The 24998-nt window shown below is 39.6% G+C and overlaps 1 protein-coding gene and 1 pseudogene across 8 annotated transcripts in view; both read left to right on the top strand.

Moving 5' to 3' along the window:
- Positions 1-66: 66 nt before the first annotated feature.
- The window catches only part of CASK (calcium/calmodulin dependent serine protein kinase), a 386526-nt gene continuing 361594 nt past the window's right edge, over positions 67-24998 (top strand). For 6 of the 8 annotated variants that reach the window (XM_029240363.1, XM_029240356.1, XM_029240362.1 and 3 more), the window contains exon 1: positions 78-306. In XM_029240363.1, the coding sequence (XP_029096196.1) occupies positions 248-306 (59 nt within the window). In that variant the 5' untranslated portion in view covers positions 78-247. Of the gene's footprint in view, positions 307-24998 lie in introns of all 8 variants that reach the window. The other 2 variants (XM_029240361.1, XM_029240358.1) reach the window with 2 other exon arrangements.
- LOC114906645 lies at positions 3717-3811 on the top strand (annotated as a pseudogene).

The following is a 24998-nucleotide window of genomic DNA, read 5'->3' as shown; positions in this document are numbered from 1 at the left end:
GGGCGGCGCCGGGCCCGGGCCGCCCTCGCTCCAGCGCCCCGGCCCTGCCGCCCGCGCCGGGGCGGTCGCCCGCAGAGGAAGGCGCCGCAGTCTCCGGGCCTCGCCGCCCCGCTCGAGTGTCCTCGGCACCGAGGGCTCGCGGGTCCTGAGGGGAGGAGGCGAGCCAGGGGCCGGGCACTGAGCTCTTTGGCGCCCCCACCCCCGTTTTCGGAGCCCTCCACGCTGCGGCCACTGTCCCCTCCGGACCATGGCCGACGACGACGTGCTGTTCGAGGATGTGTACGAGCTGTGCGAGGTGATCGGCAAGTGAGTCTCCACGCGAGGGAGCGGGAGTGTGGGAAAATGCATTTCAGTGATGCCCGGGTCCTCCCGCACCCGCCCGGGGCCTGCCCCCTGCCCTGCCCCCCTCCTCCCTTGTCCTCCTCACCCGGGAGTATTTATAGACGTGTACCTGGACCCCCCGCAGGGTGGGTGTCTGGGGGCTTCTCGGCGATCCGTGGAGGTCGACGAGCCGAGGTTGGCCACCCCATGAGGCGTGGGGCCGGCTGAAATCTGCTGTCGGCATTTTATCTGACGGTTGCATAGGGACGTGGCAGAGCCAATTTTATAGTTGCTTCCTGGGAACAGTTGGGCTTATTGTTACCTTGCGTGTACCACAGACCATTAACGAAAAGAGCAGCTTGCATTTCCTTTGCTTCCGTGAAGAGATAGAGAAAGAACGTCCAGGGTTTTAAATTGTGGGGTGTGTGTCTATTGTGCAGGGTATTAGATAGATGCCTTTGTGTTCACCCCATGCCCGGATTGGAGGGGGCCATTTAAGACGGGGTGCGTTCAGTTTCAGCAAATTTTTCACCTGGTGTAGACCAACGCGGAAAGAGTTGGGGGTTTCCGAATTTTTAATGCCTCGTTATGCAATGACTGTTAAATCAGTGTTCGAGGCTTCCCTCGACTGTTGTTGGGATGGTGCTTAGCGTGGTAGCGCCGTCTGCTTTGAGTCACCGGGCTGGTCCAGAATATAGAACTGACAGTCCAAATGCTCATCCTTTCATCTGTGTTGTATAATTACACTAGGGAAAAGCAGGGAATCAGATTAATCACAGTGCTGATTGAGAATTAAATCTGCAGTTCCTCATCTAATTGTCCATTCCTTAAATCTGTTTTGAATAGTTTCCTTTTCATTCTTGTCAAACAGTATTCCAAGTGCACAATCCTGCTAATTTGCTTGTGAGGGAAATGCTGGCGATCTGAAGTTGATTTCCTAGTTCAGCGTGTATTCTGTGGCTTTAGAAGTTGAGGAGATAAGATTTAAGAGAAATTTTTGCTTAGTTATTAAGGATTACTAGATAGCTACCATTGAAATATTTTGTCTCTTTTTGGAAGCGGTGCTTTATCGTCTATTTTAAGGTCCGCAGTTGGGAAATGATAGCAAGACCTTAGAGCAGTTGGCTCTATCTCTTTTAAGTTGTCTGCAGTACTGGATTTCAGTTTGTTTAAGTGCTGATAACTTATTATTTTCCTTTCATGCTGGGGTATTACAGTGTCTCCTCACATGGTGAAATTGTGGGTAGAGCTTGCTACACACTTTCCTCAGACCCAGTTGATACAAGGAGGTGTTACTCCTTGCCCCTATTGTTACATGACCAGCCTGTCTACTGGAAGAAGGATATCCAAATGCGCCCTGGTAAAGTGGTTGTGGAAGTGCTCTAAAGCAGAGTAGTCCAAAAAATATATAATGTGAGCCGCATATGTAATTTTATATATGTAAAAATTCTAATAGCCACATTAAAAAGATTAAAAGCAAGTGGGTGCAATTAATTTTAATAAAATATTTTCTTTTACCCAATAGATCCAGACTATTATCACTTCAACATGTAGTCAGTATAGAAATCATTAGTGAGCTATTTTACATCCTTTCTTTCATACTTACTCTTCAAAATCCAATGTGTATTTTACACTAACCACACATCTCAATTCTGACACTAAGCTAAATTGTCATCGTAAATACTTGTTCTGTATTTAAGTTTCATAAAATTTGCATTTGCAAAAGTAGAGTCACATACCCAAGTTGTTCCAAACATACCTAAAAGTTTTCTAGTAACTGAATCAAGTATCTCTTTCTAAATTAAAATTAAATAAAATGAAAAATTCAGTTCCTCATTTGGATTAGCCACATTTCAAGTGCTCAATAGCCATATGTGAATAGCACAGTTCTAGAGAGACAAATATGTCAAAAAAAATCTCCTTGGTTTCTTCATTCTTGGCACCCAGTGAAGGTAAATTAGATGTTTCCCCAAAGCCTCCAAATAATTATGTGTGTGTGTGTGTGTGCATGGGGGGAACGATGTTTGTTGTGTCTTAGTTATATTTGATTTAAATGAGCCAGCAGAGTCATAATCGGAAAATGTGAGATTAAAATGTTAATTCTGTTGTGATAACGGAAAATAGGCATCGTTGAATCAATGTTAGTAACTAGTTCTGATTCCTTGAGGTCTGAAAGAGTGATGATGTGACTCTTTGGATATTGAAAAGAAGTGGTCAGCGTCACATTAGCTCAGTCAGTATTCTGCTGACTTATAATTGATAGAATATTTTCAGGAAACGCCTCTGGTAGGACTAGATTCATCTCCTCTGTTGCTTCAGAGCTGCATAAGGATGGGGAGCAAGCTAATTTTGAGGTGATAGTTCCTCTATGGCTATCTTAACTACTGTGAACGTGAACTCTCATTCATATCCTACAAAATCTGACTTGGCCAGTGCCGCTTGTAATATGTCATTCCGTGAAATAATGAATTAAAGGTAGCCTTTGTGGCAGAGAATGTAATGATAGTGTTCCTCACCCTGTGTAAAGGTTGAAGGTTTTCTCCGGTAAATTGTCTCAGCATATATTGATCTGGAAATTGAAATTCACTTGAGATTTTCTTACAGCGTCTCTGACAGCATGCATTTTAACTCAGAATTTGTTCAACTCTGGATTTAAACAGAAAGCCCTCACTTGTACTGAAAACCTGGTTGATTTCTATCCAGGTTCCCTGGAATTGTGATTTTTCTTTTATAACAAATTAGTATCACAAGTTGTTTTTGACCCCTAGGGCTTAACAGGTTTAAATGTTCACTGAAGTGCTTTAAAGTGGATTTCACCTTTTTACCATCAGTTGACCACACACTCACCTGCCTCACTACTTATCTACTCACTCATCCATTAACTTACAGGGAATCGGGTGCCTGATCCATTATGAATATTGGGAGGATGCCATATCTTTTTTAAAAAAATTTAAACTCTTTTCCCCTGTGCTTTTTATTTTTGAAAGTCTTGCAAATGGTCCTTGAATGCCTATTGTTTCCATGACATTTTCCCATGTAACATCTTTCAAGAGACTGAGACAAATCTCCAATGCCGTCATTGTCCTAAAACTTCTTGTCTTAGCAAATGTAGCAATTACTGGAAAGGAAAGGTATTATGCAAATAGAGGTAATCAGCTAATTTTTATGGTCCTAAGCATTTACTGTATCTTTTGCAAATTGATGGTTTTATAGGCAAGTGCATAATCAGTAATATTACATGAAGGAAATTTTAGAATGATTCATCCAAATTAAAACAGAAATGCCTACCTTCATGGTACAGCAGTTTCTGTGAAAGAGAGTAGCAAAATGCACACTTTCGCCTTGTGTAGGCTGAATATTTGCCTCAGTATTTAGTAACCTATAACTTCTGACTTTCCTGCTTTGGTAGGACATAAACTAAAATTGGAATGATGCAGCATGACCCCCGCTCAAGGATGACATGCAAGTTTGTGAGGCATGCTGTATTTGCTTACACCTCAAGAGCACTTATCATATTTAATTACAGTTACTTATTTATGGGTCTCTCTACCTAGCTAACAGGGAGCTTCTTGAGGGCAGGGAATATATCTTACACATCTTTCTCTTAACACAGTGCCTGCAATGTAACAGTTGCTCATTAGCTATGGAATGAATTGAGTAGTTTTAATAAAATCTCATTAAAAGGCAAAAAGCATGTTTATCAACCTCAGAGCAATTATTGTCCCAAAAGGCTGTATTAAAGTAGTGGTTCTCCACCTGGCTGCATATTAGAATCACCAGGGGAGCTGTTAAAAAGATCAATTCAAGGGCCTTGTGTCAGAGCAATGAAATCAGAATCTCTGGAAGTGGGTCCTGGTCATTGGTATTTTTTTTTTTAATGCTCTCGAAGTGATTCTCATGTGCAGCTATGATTGAGAGTCATTGGTTTAAAACTTAGGTTATGTATGTAATATTTTGAGACTGGCTTTTCAGAGGCTTACGGTTTTTAAAAACTAGAATAAATGTTTTGGGGGAAGTATTGAAGCCAAAAGACCAAGACGTGGATTTTTTTTTTTTCTCTACATTGTGTTCCTGAGTCTTACTGTATAAGAATTTTGTTTCAGCCTATGTTTGGCTTTGATTTTTTTGGGTCTTTTAAGATTCACATTGATTTATGACACTCATCTAATGCTAATATGGTGATTGTCTGATGACAATCAGAACAAGGATTGCTTCAATAACAGTTGATGATAGCTGTCTACTATAACGACTTAATTCAATATTAAGAAATCTATCAGTTTAGTATGGATTGTGTTTGGACATACACTCTATTAAAAGGGTATAGTTAAGTTGCTTATATACTTTAAATCTCATACTTGCAATTCCAGTAATGCTGTTTGCCAGAGAATTGAGTTAAATGCAGCCTTTATGTAAATACCAGATTAATAATATGTAAAATATATAATTTAGCATAGAGAAAAATTCAGCTTTGCTAATTTGTCCCAATTACTATGGCTTTCACATATATTGATTTGCCCAGTGATTTGGGTTTCTAGTACCACAGGGGGGAGTGTTACGTCATGTTGGAACACCTTCCCTGGGAATTTTAGCTAGACATGGTAGATAAACGAGTTTTTTTTTTTTTTGCGGTACGCGGGCCTCTCACTGCTGTGGCCTCTCCCGTTGCGGAGCACAGGCTCCGGATGCGCAGGCCCAGCGGCCATGGCTCACGGGCCCAGCCGCTCCGCGGCACGTGGGATCTTCCTGGACTGGGGCACGAACCCGTGTCCCCTGCATCGGCAGGCGGACTCTCAACCACTGCGCCACCAGGGAAAGCCCCAGGTAAACGAGTTTTTAATGTTAGGAAAAGGTCAAGTGTGAGCCTGAAGGAACCAAGATTTTTCCAGAAATGAGTATATGTTCCACGAAAGAAGTGCTTGCTCAGAGTGACAGTCATGTAACAAGGGAAAAGAAACACAGTCACCAGCTAAAGTGCTGGTGCCCCAGGAATATCCAAGCTGTGGGGCAGGCCTTACTGGGAGGAGGTAAGCAGTGTTGATTCCTGATGATGGAGTTTGATTCCGGGACCACTTTGGAGGGAACTGAGCCACTCAGTTGCTTTTCTGCCTGTGCACAACCTTCTCAGAGTATCTTCACGTACGCTTTTTACAGACTGCGTTAGGACTTGGAGTTCCTGAAGTGTGGTTTGCACATTGTCTTCATAATGCTTCCTGTGATTCCCTTATCTTCCATGACTGACGTGTTCTATGGCCTTGACACATGCAGTTCACCCCTTTCCATTTTCCCCTTGTATCTGCAACAGTTTCACCTGCCATACTACATCTCTCTAATGTCCCTTGTGTTTCTGGATATTTCCTTTAAATTGAAAATTCTTTCAGCCATCTCCAGTTACAGCTCTACTCAATAAATTAAAGAAGCAAGTGTACCTCACTTTTTGAGATTGTCCTTGAATTATTGCATTTTTGTAAATGTTTTCACATTTTAAATGTGGCAGAAGCAGTTTAAAGGAACTTTGACATAGATTGTCCACAAGTAAAAAAAAATCTTTTATAACTTAACATGCCTACTTCGTAAGGGGAGTTGCCATTTATGCCTTCTAATATTAGGCATTTTACATATGTTATCTCCTTTCATTGTTCCCATTTTACAGAAAACACTGAGATTCAGAGGGGGGTGAGTAACTTGCCCAAGATCACATGGGAATCCTACCAGTTCTAAAGTCTGTTCATTTCATGCTGCATTCTGCTGTTGATTCCAGTTGTGAAAATGCTGCAGTGAGTTTCCTTAAAATAAGGCATATGTCTTCATTTTCAGAGTTTATTTACTGCAAAATTTTTTTTCTTGGCCGTGCCACACAGCTTGTGGGATCTTAGTTCCCTGACCAGCAATTGAACTCGGGCACGCTGCAGTGGAAGCGTGCAGTGCTAACCACTGGACTGCCGGGGAATTCCCTATTTACTGCAAATTTTAATTGTTCGACTTTCTGGTTAAATTTCTTACCTCTTCAGTAGAGGTTCCATACTACGGTTCATTGTCTCATCTATTGTGTTCTTTTTGTCTTTCTCTCTAATGAAATACCAGTGTTTGCCACCAAACTGATAAGTTTATGCATGGAAATGTAGAATCTTGACCATCCATCCAAAATATAATTTGTTTTGGAACTTTCTCCACCCCTTTTACTCTCCAGCTTTTTCCTTCCAATTCCTCTGCCCCAACGGACAGAATAGTTGATTGATTACTCCTAACTTGCCAAACCAGAAGTAATGAGGTTTCAGAGATAGGTGTTTGTTGGGAGTGGGGTGGAGTTGTTTCCACAGGGTAGTTATTCCTATATCCTGTGATAAAAATACTGAAATTGTTTTCTCTGACTCTGAAAACTGTGTCCTGAACCACAGCTGCTGAGTGGTGAGCATCTCAGCTGTCTGCCAACACTGCACACCTAAGTAATCAAGTGACTGAGTTACTGCTGCAGAGCAGGTACCTAACTGCAGCCACAAACTGATGGGGTGTACAGCTCTCACATTTTTGGTTTTATTTTTTAGTTGCATCTGAGAATGCAGATTCTAAACCATCAAATATGGCATTGGATTTATACTGCAGGGTTCAAGGTGCTAAAGGACCTGCTCTCCTTTCTCTCTCAGAGTCAGCCATTTATCTTGGTATCCCATCTTTCAACTGAGTAAAATGTAATTACCCTGATGGCCAGTCCCTTGGTATCTGTGAGGGGATTGGTTTTAGGATCCCTCTCCCCCCCACACACTAATACCAAAATTCGTGGATGCTCAAGTCCCTTATATATAATGGCATAGTATTTGCATGTAACTAATGCACATCCTCTCTTATACTTTAAGTCATCTCTGGATTACTTATAATACCTAATACAATGTAAATTCTATGTAAGTAGATGCTGAGAGGCAAATTCAAGTTTTGCTTTTTGGAACTTTCTGGAATTTTTTTCCGAATATTTTCAATCCACGGTTGGTTGAATATGCGAATACAGAACCTGGTGGAGGGCTGACTGTGTTATGCTATGATTGGTTATAGAGCCCAAGTCAGCATAGGAGAGTCTCTCTTTGACTTTCTATACTGGAAAGATTTCGCTTCTGAAGCTAGTTTTGACTTAAAGTTCATATATGTTTCCAATTTTGAGATTTAATAATATTCCATTACTTTTTTTTTTTTTTTTTTTTGCGGTACGCGGGCCTCTCACTGTTGTGGCCTCTCCCGTTGTGGAGCACAGGCTCCGGACGCGCAGGCTCAGTGGCCATGGCTCACGGGCCCAGCCGCTCCGTGGCATGTGGGATCTTCCCAGACCGGGGCACGAACCCGTGTCCCCTGCATCAGCAGGCGGACTCTCAACCACTGCGCCACCAGGGAAGCCCCCATTACTTTTTAAAATTAATTAACTAGTTTTTATAAAATTATAAAATGAATTTTAAAATATAGATGATGCAAAGGTAAATAGTGAATCTCTCTCCTTTCTCCCACCATCCATAGCTCTGTTCTCCAGAGGTAACCATTGTCCAGTTTTTGTACAACCTTTCTGGGAGTTTTTTGTTAAAAAAAACTGAAATATTCATTTTACATTGAAAATAGTGTATCTGATGGCCTTTCCATATCCATCTATATATCTGTCTAACTCTGTCTCCCCTTAGCCTGCTGCCCAGTATTCCATGATATGGATTGGTACTTTGTCTTTGAATTGAGTGCAGACCATTTCTAAGTGATCATTGCTGGAAATATACGGGTGGAGTTTGGGGGAGAGGTCTGGAATGATAGTGAATATTTGGGACTCAACTGTGTGGAAGTTAAACTATGAATGAATGAGTTCTTGGGGGTTGATGGAGCTCGGTGGTGGGGAGGTGTTGTGGTTTGGAGTATAACTCACAGAGTTAGAAGAATCAGGATAGCTGGACATCACAGAAGTCTCGAGGTTGGGCAGATCAATAATGTAAAATGCCAGCACACTGATTGAGGACCAAGAAAAGGCTTATCTATAACAGAGGCAATTTAAAACATCTATCAAAATGAATATAATGTTTAATATTCCATCATGGTGTGACTAAAAAGTGAGATTCTCGCTTCATTTCTGTGGATGTTGGTAATATTATACTGTCTCTCCGTGAGTCTATCTCAACACCAACATATTTAGGGTTAAAAAAAAAAAGGAGTACATTTTTTTTCACTAGAATTGTGTTTTGCAGATTCTGATGGCTGGCTTTTAGGGAAAAACATTTGGCTTTCCTAAAATTAGGTCTTTTTGTTTCCCAAGCTTGGTGCATAACTTTCAATTAAATGGATACCTTTAATGAAATGACAGTAAATTTTAGATACTTTTAAGTTCTTGATATTTGTCAAACCATTGTTCTTTTATTAAATCCTTCACCTGTAGGGAACTGAATTCTTCCTTGCCTCAAGGTTTCTGGTCCCAGTTGGATAATTGTAGAACTCTCCTCCCCTTTCACATCCCTCTTCCCTCCATCACCGCCCCCCACAGCTAAATTTGTTCATTGGCTTTTTTTAGTTGTCCACATCCACTCACAATAAGAAACAATTATTTTGGTGCACTTAAGCCAGTTTCTTTGTATCTAAGTGCATATTATTTCATTTCAACTTCTTGTATTCTGTTACACATTCTCTTTTTTATTTCTTTTGATATAGGTTGTTTAACTTTGTTATCTTTGTTTTGAATATTTGAATCATTTACAGTTAGGAATGATGATTGTGTTCTCTCTCTCTCTCTCTCTGTAGTTTAATAATATCCAAAATATACTATGTTGAATCTGTATTCAGCTTGGTACCTACTTTCCTCCAAACATATGGGTCCACAGTGCTTTGTAGCTTGTAAGGCAGCCCCCTAAGATCTGATCTGGTAACCTTTGGGTACATTGTCACCATTTTCTCCTTATTTATAGAAGGAATGAAGATGGCTGCTTCATGAGCCATTTGCATGGATTAGTGATTGTGAAGTGCAGCATAAGTATTTTTTATTTCTAGAATGTCTCTGAGATACTCAAATTACTTTTGGCAGCTATGTAGATAAGTTTCAACAATTTCCAAATGTGCACTTTCTCAGTGCTAAACACAGGCTCTATTACATAAATAATATGGTGAAATGAACATTCTTTTCTACCATGTGTGTAAAACTGTTAGTGGTGCTAATTAACATTCATTCATTTTTTTCATTTATGCATTCATTTCTAGCTGTGTGGGCCTGGGCAAGTTAGTTAACCTCTCTGAGCCTCAGTTTCTTTATATGTAAAATGGTTGTGATAGCATATACCTTGCAGGGGTGTTGTGTGGATTGAATAACATGGTATATGTAAAATGTCTAAAGGTTGTTATTTAAATTGCCATTATCATTATTATTCACCAAATACCCTAAGTTCTCTGGCTTCAAGGACCTCTCGGTCCACGAGAGAATTTGACAAACAGTTAAAACCTAATCTAACTAGACTTAAGTCCTGTTAAGGTCAGGGTCGCATCTGACTTGTTCATCTAGTATCCTCAGCATAACTTGGCAACTGACACATAGTAAGTACTCAGTCAGGAGTTGAAGGAGAGTGTGTTAAGTGAGCAATCCAGAGACTGTGACCACCTAGTAGGAGAAGGAAATTGGGGAAATCTTTACAAAGGAGGTGGGGCTTGAATGATCTCAAGTTTCCTAGGTAACTTATTTAATCTTTTTAGGCCTGTCTCATTTAGAAAAGGGAGTAGAGGAATACAGGTAGGGAAAGTAAAAGAAATCTTAAAGTTTTTGAAAATGTTCACCCTATTTTATTTTTTAAAGTAATAATCCTTATTCTTTAGAGCAGTTTTAGGTTCACAGCTCCTATTTTAGTTTTAGTGACACAGGTAACATATAAAAAATTCAAACAATAAGTATAAAGCTAAAGTTTTCAGGGACAACTTTAGGAATTTGTTGTTGTTCTCAGATCCTGTGGTTTGAGTGCTCATTATGTGATGGACATGGTGTTAAATTCTTTATATTTTTCTAATTTAACTTTGGCCACAGACCTTCCTTTTGAGGCAGTCACCTCCCTCCCCATTTTACAGATGAGAAAACTGAGGAATAAAGAGATTAGTAACTTGCCCTGGGCAAAGTGGCAATAATAGTGACAATGTGGGGATTTGCACCTGAGTATACGTGGTCTAAGTGCCTGCTCTTCAGTACTGTTACACTGCTTGTCATTTATATAAGCAGAGACTGGTTGTCTTTTAAGAGGTATTCCTACATATAACACTCTAATATTCTGATTTTAGATGTTTCAGCGGATTAATAGAACGCCTTCTTTTGGGTAACACCTTTTTGAGATATAATTCACATACCATACAGTTCACCCGTTTAAAGTGTACAATTCAGTGGTTTTTAGTATAGTCACAGGGTTGTGCATGGTGACCATAGTAAATTTTTGAACATTCTCATTACCCCCGAAAGAAACCCTGTATATTTTAACTCTTACTCCCCATCCTTCCCTACCCCAGGTAATGACTAATCTACTTTCTGTCTCTGCAGATGTACCTATTCTGGACATTTCATGCAAATGGAATCATACAACATGTCTTTTGTGACTGGCTTCTTTTTCTAAGCATAATATTTTCAAGGTTCATCCAGGTTGTAGATGTATCAGCACTTCATTCCTTTTTTAAGGCCCAATAATATCCTGTTGTGTGGCTAGACCACATTTGTTGATCCATTTGTCAATTGATGGGCCATTTGGGTGGTTTACATCTTTTGGCTATTATAATTAATCCTGCTATGGGCATTCACGTACAAGTTTTGTTTTTATTTCTCTTGGGTTTATACTTAGGAGTGGAATTGCTGGGTCATATGGTAACTCTCTTTGACTTTTTGAGGAATGCCAAACTGTTTTCCAAAGTGTCTGTACCATTTTACATTCCCACCAGCAGTCTGTGAGGGTTAGAATGCTTTTTAAAAAAAAATTATTTATTTATTTGTTTTTATTTTTGGCTGTATTGGGTCTTCGTTGCTGCACGCGGGCTTTCTCCAGTTGTGGCGAGTGGGGGCTACTCTTTGTTGTGGTGCGCAGGCTTCCCATTGAGCTGGCTTCTCTTGTTGCGGAGCATGGGCTCTAGGTGCGAGGGCTTCAGTAGTTGTGGCTCGCGGGCTCTAGAGCGCAGGCTCAGCAGTTGTGGTGCACGGGCCTAGCTGCTCTGCAGCACATGGGATCCTCCCGGACCAGGGCTCGAACCCGTGTCCCCTACATTGGCAGGTGGATTCTTAACTACTGCACCACCAGGGAAGCCCAGTTAGATGCTTTTTAATCAGGGGAGTACTGTCACAGCTTGCCTACAGAGTCTGTTCTACACACTGTGACATAAAGCAAATTTTATGGGTTGTTGGTCAACCTTTTATCTCACGGACATATTTATACTGATTTTCAACAATTTTAGATGTTGTAGAACAAGGGTTGGCAAACTATCTGTAAACTACCAGATAGTAAATGCTTTAGGCTTGACGAGCCACAAGTCTGTCACAGCTACTCTGCCGTTGTAGTGTGAAGACAACCATGTGAAAACAAATGTGTGGCTGTGTTCCAATAAAACTTTATTTACAAAAATAAGTGGTGGGCTAGATTTGGCCCTTGGCCTGTAGTTTGCTGATCCTGTTGTAGATTAAAAATGAAACTGGAGCTGACTGTCCCGTTCCCATTCTTTTTTTTTTTTTTTTTTTTTTGTGGTATGCGGGCCTCTCACTGTTGTGGCCTCTCCCGTTGCGGAGCACAGGCTCAGCGGCCATGGCTCACGGGCCTAGCCGCTCCGCAGCATGTGGGATCTTCCCGGACCGGGGCACGAACCCGTGTCCCCTGCATCGGCAGGCGGACTCTCAACCACTGCGCCACCAGGGAAGCCCCAGTTCCCATTCTTGTTTACCCTCAAGGTTGGGTTGTTCTTTCAGTGGTCTCAGTAGCCCCATAGTAGGTAGATTGTTTCTACCAAAATGTAAAGATATTAAGACTGGTCCACCGAACTGTTTTCACTGTTAAATGGGGAAGTACTGTACATTTAGGGTTTTTTGTTTGTTTTGTTTGTTTTTACTGCTTTTGGATTCTCTTTTTGATCCTTGGTTAAAGGGGAAGAAACCCATTAAAATTCTTCTAAGATTGTCTGACTGGAGGCAGTATAAATGTGGAGTGCCTGAAAAAAACTGTTTCCTTCATTCTTGCTTATTGCCTGTAGAATGGATGAAAGCAGAGTTGAGAACATACTAGAAATTGTCAGAAATGGAAGATTTTTAAAAATATTAGCTTTAATAAAGTTAGGGGAAACATTAGCTAAACCTCCATCCCTAATTGGAAAGTTGTGATGTGCCATCCATGTATATTTTATGACTTCACCAAGAGCCCTTGCTAGAGTCATTATTTGGGATTAGGGTGTGTAGTGTAAATCTTCAAATTCTATTTTGTATCTGAAATTCATTTCACTCGATACATTTTGTGGTAGTAAACATACACTATTTAGAGTGCTTTGTGGCTTAAAAAAACTGTCATTGCCTCTTATGTACATAGGAAAGATAGCATTCTTTGAGCTTATAGATTTACATAATTTGTTTGCAAGACTGTTCTAATTTTGCAGTGTTAAGAAAAGCTCCAAAGATTATGTTAAAAGAGGGAATTTTGTATCAGCTTTTGTCTTTGCATTTGGATATATGAAAGGTGAATTAACTGTTCATAATGTGAAATTTCAAAACTGAGACAAGGAGAATCCCAGAATATATATTTAGGAAACAGCCATATATAGGATTTATGGATATTATAGTGTTCTTTTATGTAACTTCCCAAAATTTTATTAAGGCAGCAGTGTCCACCTCTTAAACACAAGCAAAATGAGGTGGAAAGATTCTAAAGTTGTAGTCTCTGATACGATTGGGCACTGAATCTAAATTAACTACATTTACAGAACAGCATTTCATCTACTAGATCATGTTACATTGTCAAGTGGAAGAATGATCATGTTGGAATCTATTTAGACCACTTACTTTGATGAAAATACTTCTTAGGTTGGCTTCAGAGGACAGTAAAAGGCATCTCTTCCTATGATAATCTGTGGACAGTATTATTTATATTACGTTATTTAGGTTAGAAGTTTTTGCTGAATTCCATCTGAGCCATTAGTTCAGAAGCAGAATGGTGAGCTTTTATTTATGTACAATCTTTACTCGTCTTCTTAGGTTTAATATTGTCTTAACTGGATTTTTGTCCCAGCAGTAATATCTGGCATTGAATTTGAGATTATCTTTAATAATTTTTTCTTTAGTCACTTGTAAAATAGATACTTGTAAAACAAATAAGAAGGCGTTTTCACTAAGGACTTTCTTTAATTATATTTCATGTAAATTAAAAAAAATTGTTACGGGAGTATTCAGATCACAGGTTAAAGTGAGAATGTAATTATCTCACATTATAATCAACATATGTAATACTTTTAAAAGCATGCTAATAAGAATGGAAAAAACGTCTACTGACCATACGTATTGTAGATTATATTTCTTTCCTTTTTTCTTTCTTTTTTAAAAACATTTCCCTCTTAAAATGGATGTAAAAATGATTTGTGTAAATATCTATTTAAATGAATACATTATCACTGTTGCAGAAAGAGCTTGGGAATCTGGAGAGGGAGATTCTAGGCTTGCTGCTCTACTTTTTGGATTATCTCCATTAATAGTATTTCTCCCATTGCTGAGTGTTTCTATTGTACTGCTGGGAAGGGATCACTACACTTCCATAATCTGTGACCCACTTGCACTAAAGGTAGAACGTGCTTTAAATTGCCATCTGATTAAAGTTCAGGCTTCTTGGTTAGACTTGCCTGGATGGCTTCAGCATTAGCCCCATGAATGTGAATATGGCTTGAAGATCTTATTAGAATGATATTTTTCCCCATGAAGACACATTCATAGACATAGTCCTGGAAAGACATGTACAAGTTGGATTTGTTTAGTGCAGTTTAAAACTTACTAGGAAAAATAGTATTTTAAGGAAAAAATTTTAATTGTGACAAATCAGCATTTGGTTTGTTTTCTCAGTTTCTTCATCTTGTAAAAGAAGGTTAGTAAAGGCTATATTATCTACCTCATTTGATCCTTATGAACATAAAATGACACAATTCTTCAAAAGTCTTAAACTACCTTACATGTATTATTTTGTAATGAGGCACTTCTAGTTAGAAATGGGCTTTGTCAAATATTTTTTGATTTTGCAAGAGTCATTTACCGTTGTCTTTAAAACTGATTTTATTTTCTTGTTTGATTTCTAGAGCTTAATACTTCTCAAATCTTTATACGACTTAGAACGTGTTGGGTGAAAAATGTTGAATAAAGAGATTTGAGGAAGAATTGTGTGTATTTTACCGATGGGGTAATGTTTACACTGAAGTCAAAGTGAAGAAGAAAATCCTGACTAGTGTGTTTCCCGTTGCTTTTCTTTAAATTACTTAATTTTATTTGAGCTTTGAAGTTTGGAACTTACTACAAGTGACAAATTTTTGTGGCCAATCTGGTGTGAACTTCAGCAGCTACTTAAAATGTTGAACTCCCTGTTTAGTAGTGAGGTCTACAGCAGTGGTTCTCAAAGTGTGGTCTCTTTGAGCAGCACAAGCTGAGCAGCAAAAGCAGTATCATGTGGGAATTTGTTAGAAGTGCAGATTCTCGGGCCCCAGCCGTATAGATCAGAAGCTCTGGGAGTGGGGCCCAGCAATCTCCATTTTAACAGCTCTCCAAGGGATTCTGAGGCCCACTAAAGTTAGAGAACCATTGATTTAGAACTCTAGATCAGAGCTCAATAAACTATGGCCCATGGGCCAAATCGGCCCACTGTCTGCTTTTGTAAATAAAGTTTTTCTGGAATACAGTCACACTCATTCATTTAAATAATGTCTGTGGCTGCTTTCACACTACAAGGGCAGAGTTGAGTAGTTGTAGCAGAGACCATATGGTCTGCAAAGCCTAAAATATTTACTTTCTGGCCTTTAACACAAAAAGTTTGCTGATCCCTGCCCAAGTTGAAGCCTTAGTTGTACTGTTTTCTTGCCCATGACACTGAACTACAAATATCTGAAATCAATAGGCAAACAGCTATTTTTTTTGCCTTTACACCTGACCCTATTATTTCTATAAACCCATTGCTCTCTGATATCAAATTATTACTCAGTGACTAGAGACTTGTGAATGAAAATAATATACTACTGTGCCCTTTCCTTCTATGTTTGGTATTAGTGGTAGCCTGTTTAACAATTCTGTGACATTTCCTCACTGATTTTGCACTGGTATGTCCTTGGTTTTGCTGTACTCTAGTGTAACCTAACTTAATTATCTACTATAGTCTTCATTTCTCCCAATTCTTGCTGCCTTTTTACTTCCCCAAGAGAAAACCCACTTTGTGAATGCTAAGTTTAGGTATTCATGGGAGCTGTTTGGTATACTCTAAGCCACTGAAATAGCACCATCGCATCTGGAAAATTTTTATCCTTGGCCTGGAGTGCTTTAGTCACTTGTACCTCACAAGGATGTTTATGAGCACATAGATAATGAATGTTGTGGGTAATCTTAGGATGTTTACTGGGTGAGTTTTCATTAGTCTTCCCATAACCAATGATGGCTATTTCTATCATTAGTTGGACTGTCATAATGCACCCTCAGTATTCTTTTGTACTTACTCTCAGGCTTTAAGGTAATTGGTGGTCAGTGTCATATAAAATACAAGAGCTGAATTTCAGTGTTGTTCTTACTGATGCACTTGGAATCTTTCTCGCTACCCACACCACTGAAGGAAGTGAAAAAAAGGGGGAGGGGCCTTCTCCCAGTCTCCATTAGTTCTTTTAGTAAGATCAGGCAAAAGTATTGTTTTTGCAGCTGTGACTCCCTGGTTGTATGTGATTGATGTTTTAAGTCAGGAAACATGAGTTGGCTGAATGATTCTGAGCTATATTACTGGTGAGTTTCTTGGGTCCATGATTTCTTTCAGTCAACTTGGGTTGACTACTTTGGTAGGGGATGCTGGGTAAGACATAGGAAATAGTGAGCTTGAGACTGGAAATGATTGAGTTAGACCTTTCATTTAGGCTTTCCCATTCAAGTTAATTCATACCTTTTGCCCTGCTTTACTCATCGCAGAGGCAAGGTACAAGGAGAGAGGGTCAGGCAACGGCCAGCCCTCAGAGTGTGGCTACTTAGGTCTATTGTCAAAAGCAACCCATGTACAGGAGAGCTTGAGCTTTACTGTTTTGTACAATGTAGTGTGGAAATGCAGTGTTTTAAAACCTAAATTGTTACTTATAGTGATGAATAAAATGTGAACTCTGAACGGGAGCAGTGTTCTGCAGGCTTATTGTCCCAGTCAGCACAATAGCCACCCACACGAATCATCTGAACAACCTCATCATTTCTGTTTTATCTACCTGAAATAGGGGTCAGGGGTGGGTGGTGATGAAAGCTTGGGAAATCACGCCACACTTTAGGCAAGAGAAGTGCTCTGGTGACTCTGGCTGTGTTGTTCTCCCTTGGTGTGCATAAGAGTCTCGGACAGCCCTGAGGAGCTGAAGGTAAGCTTTAATAATTCCTTTTGTTCCTTGGCAGCTGGCTGTGCTTGGGAGCTGGGTGCTAGAAGCAACTGCCGTAGTTCTGCCAAATGTGTGGATTTTAAGCCATTTTAAAGGCTATGATGTTCAGACTCAGAATTTCTTAGTAGGCAGAGAGTGTCATTTAAGGGTACTTATGCTGCAGGAATAAGGTTCATTATGAAATAGACACTGCAACAAGGCCTCCATGTGACATAAACTTATTGAAGCTTGTATACTTTTAAAACCATATATTTCTTTAATATATCTTTTAAGCTTCATTAGGTCAGGATTCACGGCTGTCATAGCCAGTGCTGTATCTCTACACCTAGGACAGCATCTGGCACATAGTCAATGTTCATTATATAGTTGTTGAACCAATTCAAAGAAGGGGAGGACGTAGCCGAACACATTAGAAAAGATAAAATCTGACCCATTAATGCACGAAATCAGGAGTTCAGATTTTCATTTAGTGCTGATATTTTGCTGCTTCAAAAACCATCTAATTCTCATAATGTCCCTTTGGGATAGGTTAGCAGATATAGAATTGTACAGTATATGCTGAACATAATGATGGAATCCTGAATAACACTTAGCTTCCCTATTGAGAGCTGTCAGATCGTTGTTATAATTAAACTAGATGAAGAAAAGACATTTCTAAGGTTGAAATGGAATGGAGAATTTTATGGTGAGTAAAATTACTAATACTTGCTTACCTGATCTGTCTAAAACTGCTTCCTCATTTGTAAAATGGATACAGTAGAATCTACCTGATAGGATTGTTTTAACGACTAAATGAGACGGTATAAAGCACAGTTCCTGGCACCTTGCAAGTGCTCAATAAATATGAGTTGCTTTCATCATCAACAGTAAGTTTTGAGAGCCAGCCTCTGTGCCAAGTACGTCCTCCTTCCAGGTATTGCACCAATTTCCCTTTCCTCCCTCCTTGCTGCCTCACTCCTAGTTCCATCTGGGGCATCCAGGTTGAGGTATGAAGCTGGGATTGACCTTCAGTCACCTAGGCAGTCCCACCTGACCTTGAGCAAAGGTAAGGGACCAGATACTAAATTCTGCCATCTGCCTAATACTCTAGCCACTGGCCAGATGTGGCTATTTAAAGTTAAATAAAATTTAAAATTCATTGATTAGACACTTCTCCAAAGAAGATTTACAAATGGCCCATAAACATGAAAAGGTGCTCAACATCGTTAGTCATTAGGGAAGTGCAAATCAAAACCACAGTGAGACTTAACACAATAAGACTTGACTTAATGAGACTTAACTTAAACCACAGTGAGACTAAACATGCACTAGGATGGCTAGAATCAGAAAGACAGACAATAACAAATGTTGGTGAGGATGTGGAGAAATTGGATCTCTCATACATTGCTGATGGAAATGTAAAATGGTGCAGCCACTGTGGAAAACACTCTTGCAGTTCCTCAGAAAGTTAAATATAGGTTCTACAACCCAGAATTCCACTCTTAGATATATACCAAGGAAAATTGAAAACATATATTCACACAAAAACTTGTACATCAATGTCCATAGCAGCATTATTCATAATAGCCAAAAGGTGGAAACAGCCCAGATGTTCATTGATGAATGGATAAATGTGGTAGTTGTACACAGTGGAATATTATTCAGCCATAAAAGAAACAAGAAATGAACTGCTGATATGTGCTACCATAAGGATGAACCTTGAAAACATTATGCTAAGTGAAAGAAGCCAGATGGAAGAGACCACATATTGTATGATTTCATTTATATGAAATGTCCAGAATGGGCAAATCTGTGGAGACAGAAACTGGATTAGTGGTTGCCAGGGGCTGAGGGGGAGGGAGAGGATGGGAAGTGACTGCTAATGGGTGTGGAGTTTCTTTCTGAGATTATTAAAATGTTCTGTAATTAGATAGTGCTTACTGATCGAGACACATCTTTGTGAATATACTAAAAACTGAATTGTATGCTTTAAAAGGGTGAACTTCATGATATGTGAATTATATCTTCCTCATCTTGTCTGTTTTTTACTGAGTTTCTTTTCCCATTTCTTAGTCTTGGTATCTTTCATGTTAGAGGTATCCCTCAAGCTAGTAGAGGAGGTTGTTTCTGTTATGGAATAGTTGACTGGAAACTCAGTGTACATGAGTGGGGCTTGTTGACTGATGGGCTTCCCTGTGGTATGACTGGGGGAAACCTGGGTATTTATGAGGAACTAACTGAAGTTTTTTTTTCCGTAAGCCAGTCAGTTTTTCTACTTAGGACTCCTTGAATCTCTTGTGGGAGGGGATTTGGGTGTAATAAGCTCGAATCTAGTATTCAGAAGCCCAGTCTGGAAAGGGCTGGATCTTTCACCATTGGCTTGCGGATTTTTACTTCTTGTTTTCAGTAAAGCATCCCATTTCTGTTCTCAGTTATGGCCGGTGTTCCTGAGTTTGGGGACTCTGGTTCAGCCTCTCCAGAAAATCTTCTGTTGTGTGGAGAAAAGGCAGTTGCCTGATGCTCTGGTTGAGGTGAAAGAATCTGAGAATCTTACTGCTCTTTTAAAGGATTTCCTCCCTCCCTTTTTTTGAAAAATTAAATTCCTCTTTCCTTCAGATGTCCATGGAAGCATCAATTCTTGAACTTTTACCTTCTGCTTTTCTAAGGCCCTCAGGAGTGGACTAGCGTATTACTTGCTTCAGTTTAGATGGCCCCACTGGAGGTACTTGGTAGAAAGAAGAAAGATACAACCAAGTCAGTTAACTCTTTTTCAAAGGCTTTTCATCTAAAATTTTGTGGACCTCTCTCTTTTACTGTCAGATTCTCTCCCAATTTCTCCATCTTGTTGGTTTATATCTTTCCTAATTCTTCACTCTCATGGCTTCTGAAGGGAGGTAGACAGATGCTTATATTCAGTTAGCCATGTTTAATCAAAAGCCCCTCTGTCCCTTGAAACCCTCTTTTTCTTAGATTTCTAATTACTTCTTGGACACCTGGTTCCATGATTAGAATATGAGCTTCTCAAAGGCAGGAACCAGAGACTTTATATCTCTAGCACTTATATAATGTCTGGAGTATAGTAGGGTTATTAGATGCATGGACTTTGAATGTGTGCCCCAGTCCACGCCTTCAAAGTTCAGGCAGTGTACCAGTTTGCCTTGGCTTTTACTTTCTTCTTGTACAGAAATTCAAACTAAACAGTGAAATCCTTCTGGTAGATAAGCTGGGAAGCTCTCCTCTTTCCTTGATCCTTGTCCACAGTGCATCTAGTGCAAGGCCTCACATGCATCCAACCTTCCAGAACCCCAAGAATATGTCAGAGCTTTAAGCCCCATATGGTTGTCTCATTCTCCAGAGCTCCGTTTTACGTATTTGGTTGAGGTCTCATTTGCCCCAACCAGTATTCCAGGCTTAGGCAGCTGTGATGTTTGTTTGCTAATGATCCCTATTGTTTTCGACAATGCTGCAGGCTTGGGGCTTTCCATTGGAGCTCCAAATCAGGTCAGCTCCCTTAATGGCAGTGTCAGTGTCCCCAGAGCTACAATGCCACAGGTTGTAGTGGGGGTAATGGAAGCAGCCCCAAGTTAAAATGCCACAGACCCCGCTTGTACCTAGCATTGCTAGTACCTGCCATCAGAAGTCCTGCTCCCCTTCTTAGATTTTCAATATATTTTTATACCCATTTATAATTTGATAGCTTTTCCTTTAGTATAAGTACTTCTTCATGTCCTTGATAATTCATTATAAATAATTTCTGATGGCTGTGTATCATCTCATCATTTGGATGTCTCGTATTTACTTGATAATTCCCCTGTTGTTGGACTTGAGATAATTGTTTAATTTGTTTCCGTTTGCCAAAAGGCTCTAAACTCAAAGAGGGCTGGGACTGTTTTTTTTTTTCCAGTTCATCTTTAGTGCCTGACACAGTAATTTTTGTTGAAAGGTTTTTTCTCAAATTTTAAAATATTATAATAAATAACACTTTGAAGAGTATCTTATTGCCAAAGCTTTATTCAGATTTCAGATTATTTTCTAAGAATGGCATGTAGAAATATAATTGCCTGGTCAAAGGATAGAGACATTTTTTAAGCCTCTTGACATAGGTTGCCTGATTGATTTCTGGAAGGGTTCTACCAGAATGTCTTCTTTTAGCAGCAAATGGTATCCCTAACTGTTGCATTGTGCATTTGGCAACATTGAACATGCTAATTGCTTAAGTTTTATTGACCTGATGGGCAAAAATGTTATCTCATTGAACTATTTTGTCTTTTTGATAACCAATGAAAGCATTCATTTTCCTCATGTTTAATTTTTTGTATTCCTTCTATAAATTGGCCATTTGGGTTTTTCCCCCATTTTCCTATTAGTTGCCTAGTGTTCTTCTTGCTAATTTATCTAAACTTTATATATCAAACATATTAACCTATATCATTTTCTTTCCTTTTTTTAACATCTTTATTGGAGTATAATTGCTTCACAATGGTGTGTTAGTTTCTGCTTTATAACAAAGTGAATCAGCTATACATATACATATATCCCCATATCTCCTCCCTCTTGCATCTCCCTTCCACCCTCCCTATCCCACCCCTCTAGGTGGTCACAAAGCACCGAGCTGATCTCCCTGTGCTACGTGGCTGCTTCCCACTAGCTATCTGTTTTACATTTGATAGTGTATATATGTCCATTGTCTTTCAAATATTTTTCAAGTTTAGTTTTTCATTCTGTTTCTGATGAGTTTGGGTGTGTGGAAACTGACAGTCATACACAAGAAGCCTCTTTATTTGGTGTGATTAGATCTCATAGCTGGTCTGCTTAATAGGAAGGGGTATCCTAAAAAAGTTTATGTGTCTTCAACATTAAAGCTTCAGAATATGCATTAAGTAGCTAATTCTTTTATCTTGGGCTGCTTTTCTTTGGATATGAGTGATTAAAAATCTGCTATATATTTCTTTTTTACATCTCATCCAAAATTCATCATCAGTGATTTCTAGTTTTAGATTCTTTAAAGTGGAGTGATGCCTTAATGAGCTGTAATCGATGCAGAATCCTTTCAGGTATTTTACAGATCCCCCCCCACAGTCTTGCAGGTTTGTCACCCACATTTAATTCAGCATCACCTTTATCTGGTCTTTATAGCCGGTTCCTCTCTTTTTGCACTCACCTCCAATGGATGTGACATATAATTAAGAATTATAGTAACAGGTACACAACTAGCATAAAGAGGAACACATAAATAACTCTTGGTAAGTAGGCAACTTAATTTGTAGAGCTCATAGGCAGGTGTACCACACAGCAGCCTGTTAGCCTTGAGCAATCACCGTGCTGTGGGCATTCATTAGGTTTCTACACAGTGGCTGGGGAATGGGTCAGTCTGTGAAATTGGTTAAGTAGAGGTTGATTAGGAGAGCTTCTACCATAGTCAAACTGTGTCAGTACTTTCCTTTGTTATTTCTGTAATTGTTTTGATGCTTAGAAAGTCCTTCTCTTCCTGGGAGTCATGTGGAAATTCACCTGCATCTGTCTCTTTGTTTTGATTTCTTACATTTAACTCTTTGATTTATCTGAAATTTATTTTGTTTTTTAGTATGAAGATCTAAATAGATTTTTTTAATCCTCAAATAATGTGCCAGTTTTTCTAGTATAACAAGTGTTTTCTTAAAAGTGACTGATCAGAAGTGCCATTTCTAGTTCTCAACAATTAGTCTAATCTTGGGAGTGGAAGGTCAGTATCATCCTTGGGTTGGGGCAGGGCAGGTAGTGAATAGAGTGGGATGTTACACACACACACACACACACACACACACACACACGCACGCACGCACGGAAAGAGAAAAAGAGAACTGGGAAATTGGGTAAGAACAGAGTTAGCAAGAAGTGGGTATTTGTCAAGAAACCCCTTTTAGAGCCCTGGCCCTGCCCCAAATGGTGATTTGAAGGGGCAGCTGGTCTCTGTATTTGGATAATAGTGGGTTAAAGTAGTTTGTTTATTTATTTATTTATTTATTGCGGTACGCGGGCCTCTCACTGTTGTGGACTCTCCTGTTGCGGAGCACAGTCTCCGGACGCGCAGGCTCAGCGGCCATGGCTCACGGGCCCAGCCACTCCGCGGCACATGGGATCTTCCCGGACCAGGGCACGAACCCGTGTCCCCTGCATCGGCAGGCGGACTCTCAACCACTGCACCACCAGGGAAGCCGTAAAGTAGTTTATTAAGCAGCTTATAAACATAAACAGTTAATAACTAGTTTATTAATAAAAGGTATACCAACAAGGAAGGAATTAAGCAAAGTTCTACAGGTACTGTCAAACTTGAAAGTGTGATTTGCCCACATCTATTTTACCAGTTTCTGCTGGGAAATTCTTTCTGATAATTCCTCAGTCCTTTGAATTATGGTTGTTTCGTGTAAGCCTTTCTCTGGAATAAGTTGACCTCTCTTAGTGCAATTATTGTTTTTTCCTGGGCCATAGCATTAGGTTAGTTAGTGAAATACTGAGCCTAATACTGTTTGAGGCTGTGAACAGCTTCCAAGTATTATATGGAAAATATGGGATTAATATTAAACTGCTATGTAGCAAATGTTACTAATGGTAAGTTTTATTATACAGTGGTATTTATGCTGGTTTTACATTTTAAAATGTTTTCTCTTTAAAGGACCACTATATGAATTTTACTTTCAAAATATTATTGTTTGGTTTGATAGGCTCTGTTTAATCTTCCCAACATTTATTTGTATTATAAGTCACTTCAGAGTGACTCATCAGCATTGTATTAAAGCAAACAACCAACCAACAACCACCCAACAGGGGAGATTTGTTTCAGCTGGAGCCTTACTCGCTTAAAGCTGTTTTCTTCCCTTGCCCTGGGAAGTACCAACTGCAGGCTGTTTTCCCCTCTCCCAGTTTTAGCTTATTGGGAGTTTTCACTAGAAAGCATAGCAGAGCACATGCAGCAAGTGTCCCTAAGTTTTTCAGACCATCTGGAGTTACCTGTGGCTGCTGTGTAGTCTAAAACTTCAGACAGCTTTGTGATCTATTGGCAGATGGCTAAATTGGAATCCTTGTGTCAGAGTTTTATCATACTTTTCGTTCCAGGATAGAAGAGAAAAGTGAAATGGGAAATAAGACATTGAAGGTTGTGATGTTTTATGTGAATTTGAGAAGTATTGACATTTCTCAGATAGAAGAATATTACTAGAGATTGATGTTACTGCTTTGGGTTTCTATCTTTTGAGTTACATTTCTTCACCTAGAATTAGCTGAGGAAAAGTGGTATTTGTAATGGATTGATGATTTCAGTAGATATGATTTTGTTTTTGATGCCTTCAGAGACATGGCTTAAACTAATTAGAAAGATATCACTGCTTTGTGAAAGTCTCAAAAAGACTTGTTAAGCTTTTAATTCAGTATTTGCTGAGCCTGCTGTGCCTGATACATGAAAATAAATATCTTACGATTTACTGAAAAGGGTAAAATGGCCCTGATCTCAACAACTCCCTTGTATCCACGCACCCTGTATTGCTTACTGCCCCATTTTTTTATAGTGTTTATTTATTTTTACTTGTTGACAGTTTGCTTTATTTATTTATTTATTTATGGCTGTGTTGGGTCTTCGTTTCTGTGTGAGGGATTTCTCTAGTTGTGGCAAGCGGGGGCCACTCTTCATCGCGGTGCGCGCGGGCCTCTCACTATCGCGGCCTCTCTTGTTGCGGAGCACAGGCTCCAGACGCGCAGGCTCAGTAATGGTGGCTCACGGGCCCACTTGCTCCATGGCATGTGGGATCTTCCCAGACCAGGGCTTGAACCCGTGTCCTCTGCATTGGCAGGCAGATTCTCAACCACTGCGCCACCAGGGAAGCCCCTTACTGCCCCTTTTGAATCCAAGGTGATTCCTCAACTTGGTACATTGTTTTGATGTTTTGCTCTATGTCTGTTTAGGACATGTGTAGACTATTTAAATGCATTTATCTTGGAAATGTACAGTTGTATCATACCCAGTTTTGTTTGCTTAGGTAGCAAGTGCTAAGACTTCAGAAATATTAAATATTTGAGTATTTGGTTAGGAATTTGATATTTACACACACACACACACACACACACACACACACACACACACACACACA

Source organism: Monodon monoceros, unplaced genomic scaffold (assembly GCF_005190385.1).
Source record: "Monodon monoceros isolate NGI ecotype Baffin Bay Population unplaced genomic scaffold, NGI_Narwhal_1 Super_Scaffold_22, whole genome shotgun sequence".
NCBI classification, from domain to species: domain Eukaryota; kingdom Metazoa; phylum Chordata; class Mammalia; order Artiodactyla; family Monodontidae; genus Monodon; species Monodon monoceros.
The sequence above is the reverse complement of the archived record's forward strand: the minus strand, read 5'-3'. Positions and strand labels throughout refer to the sequence as shown.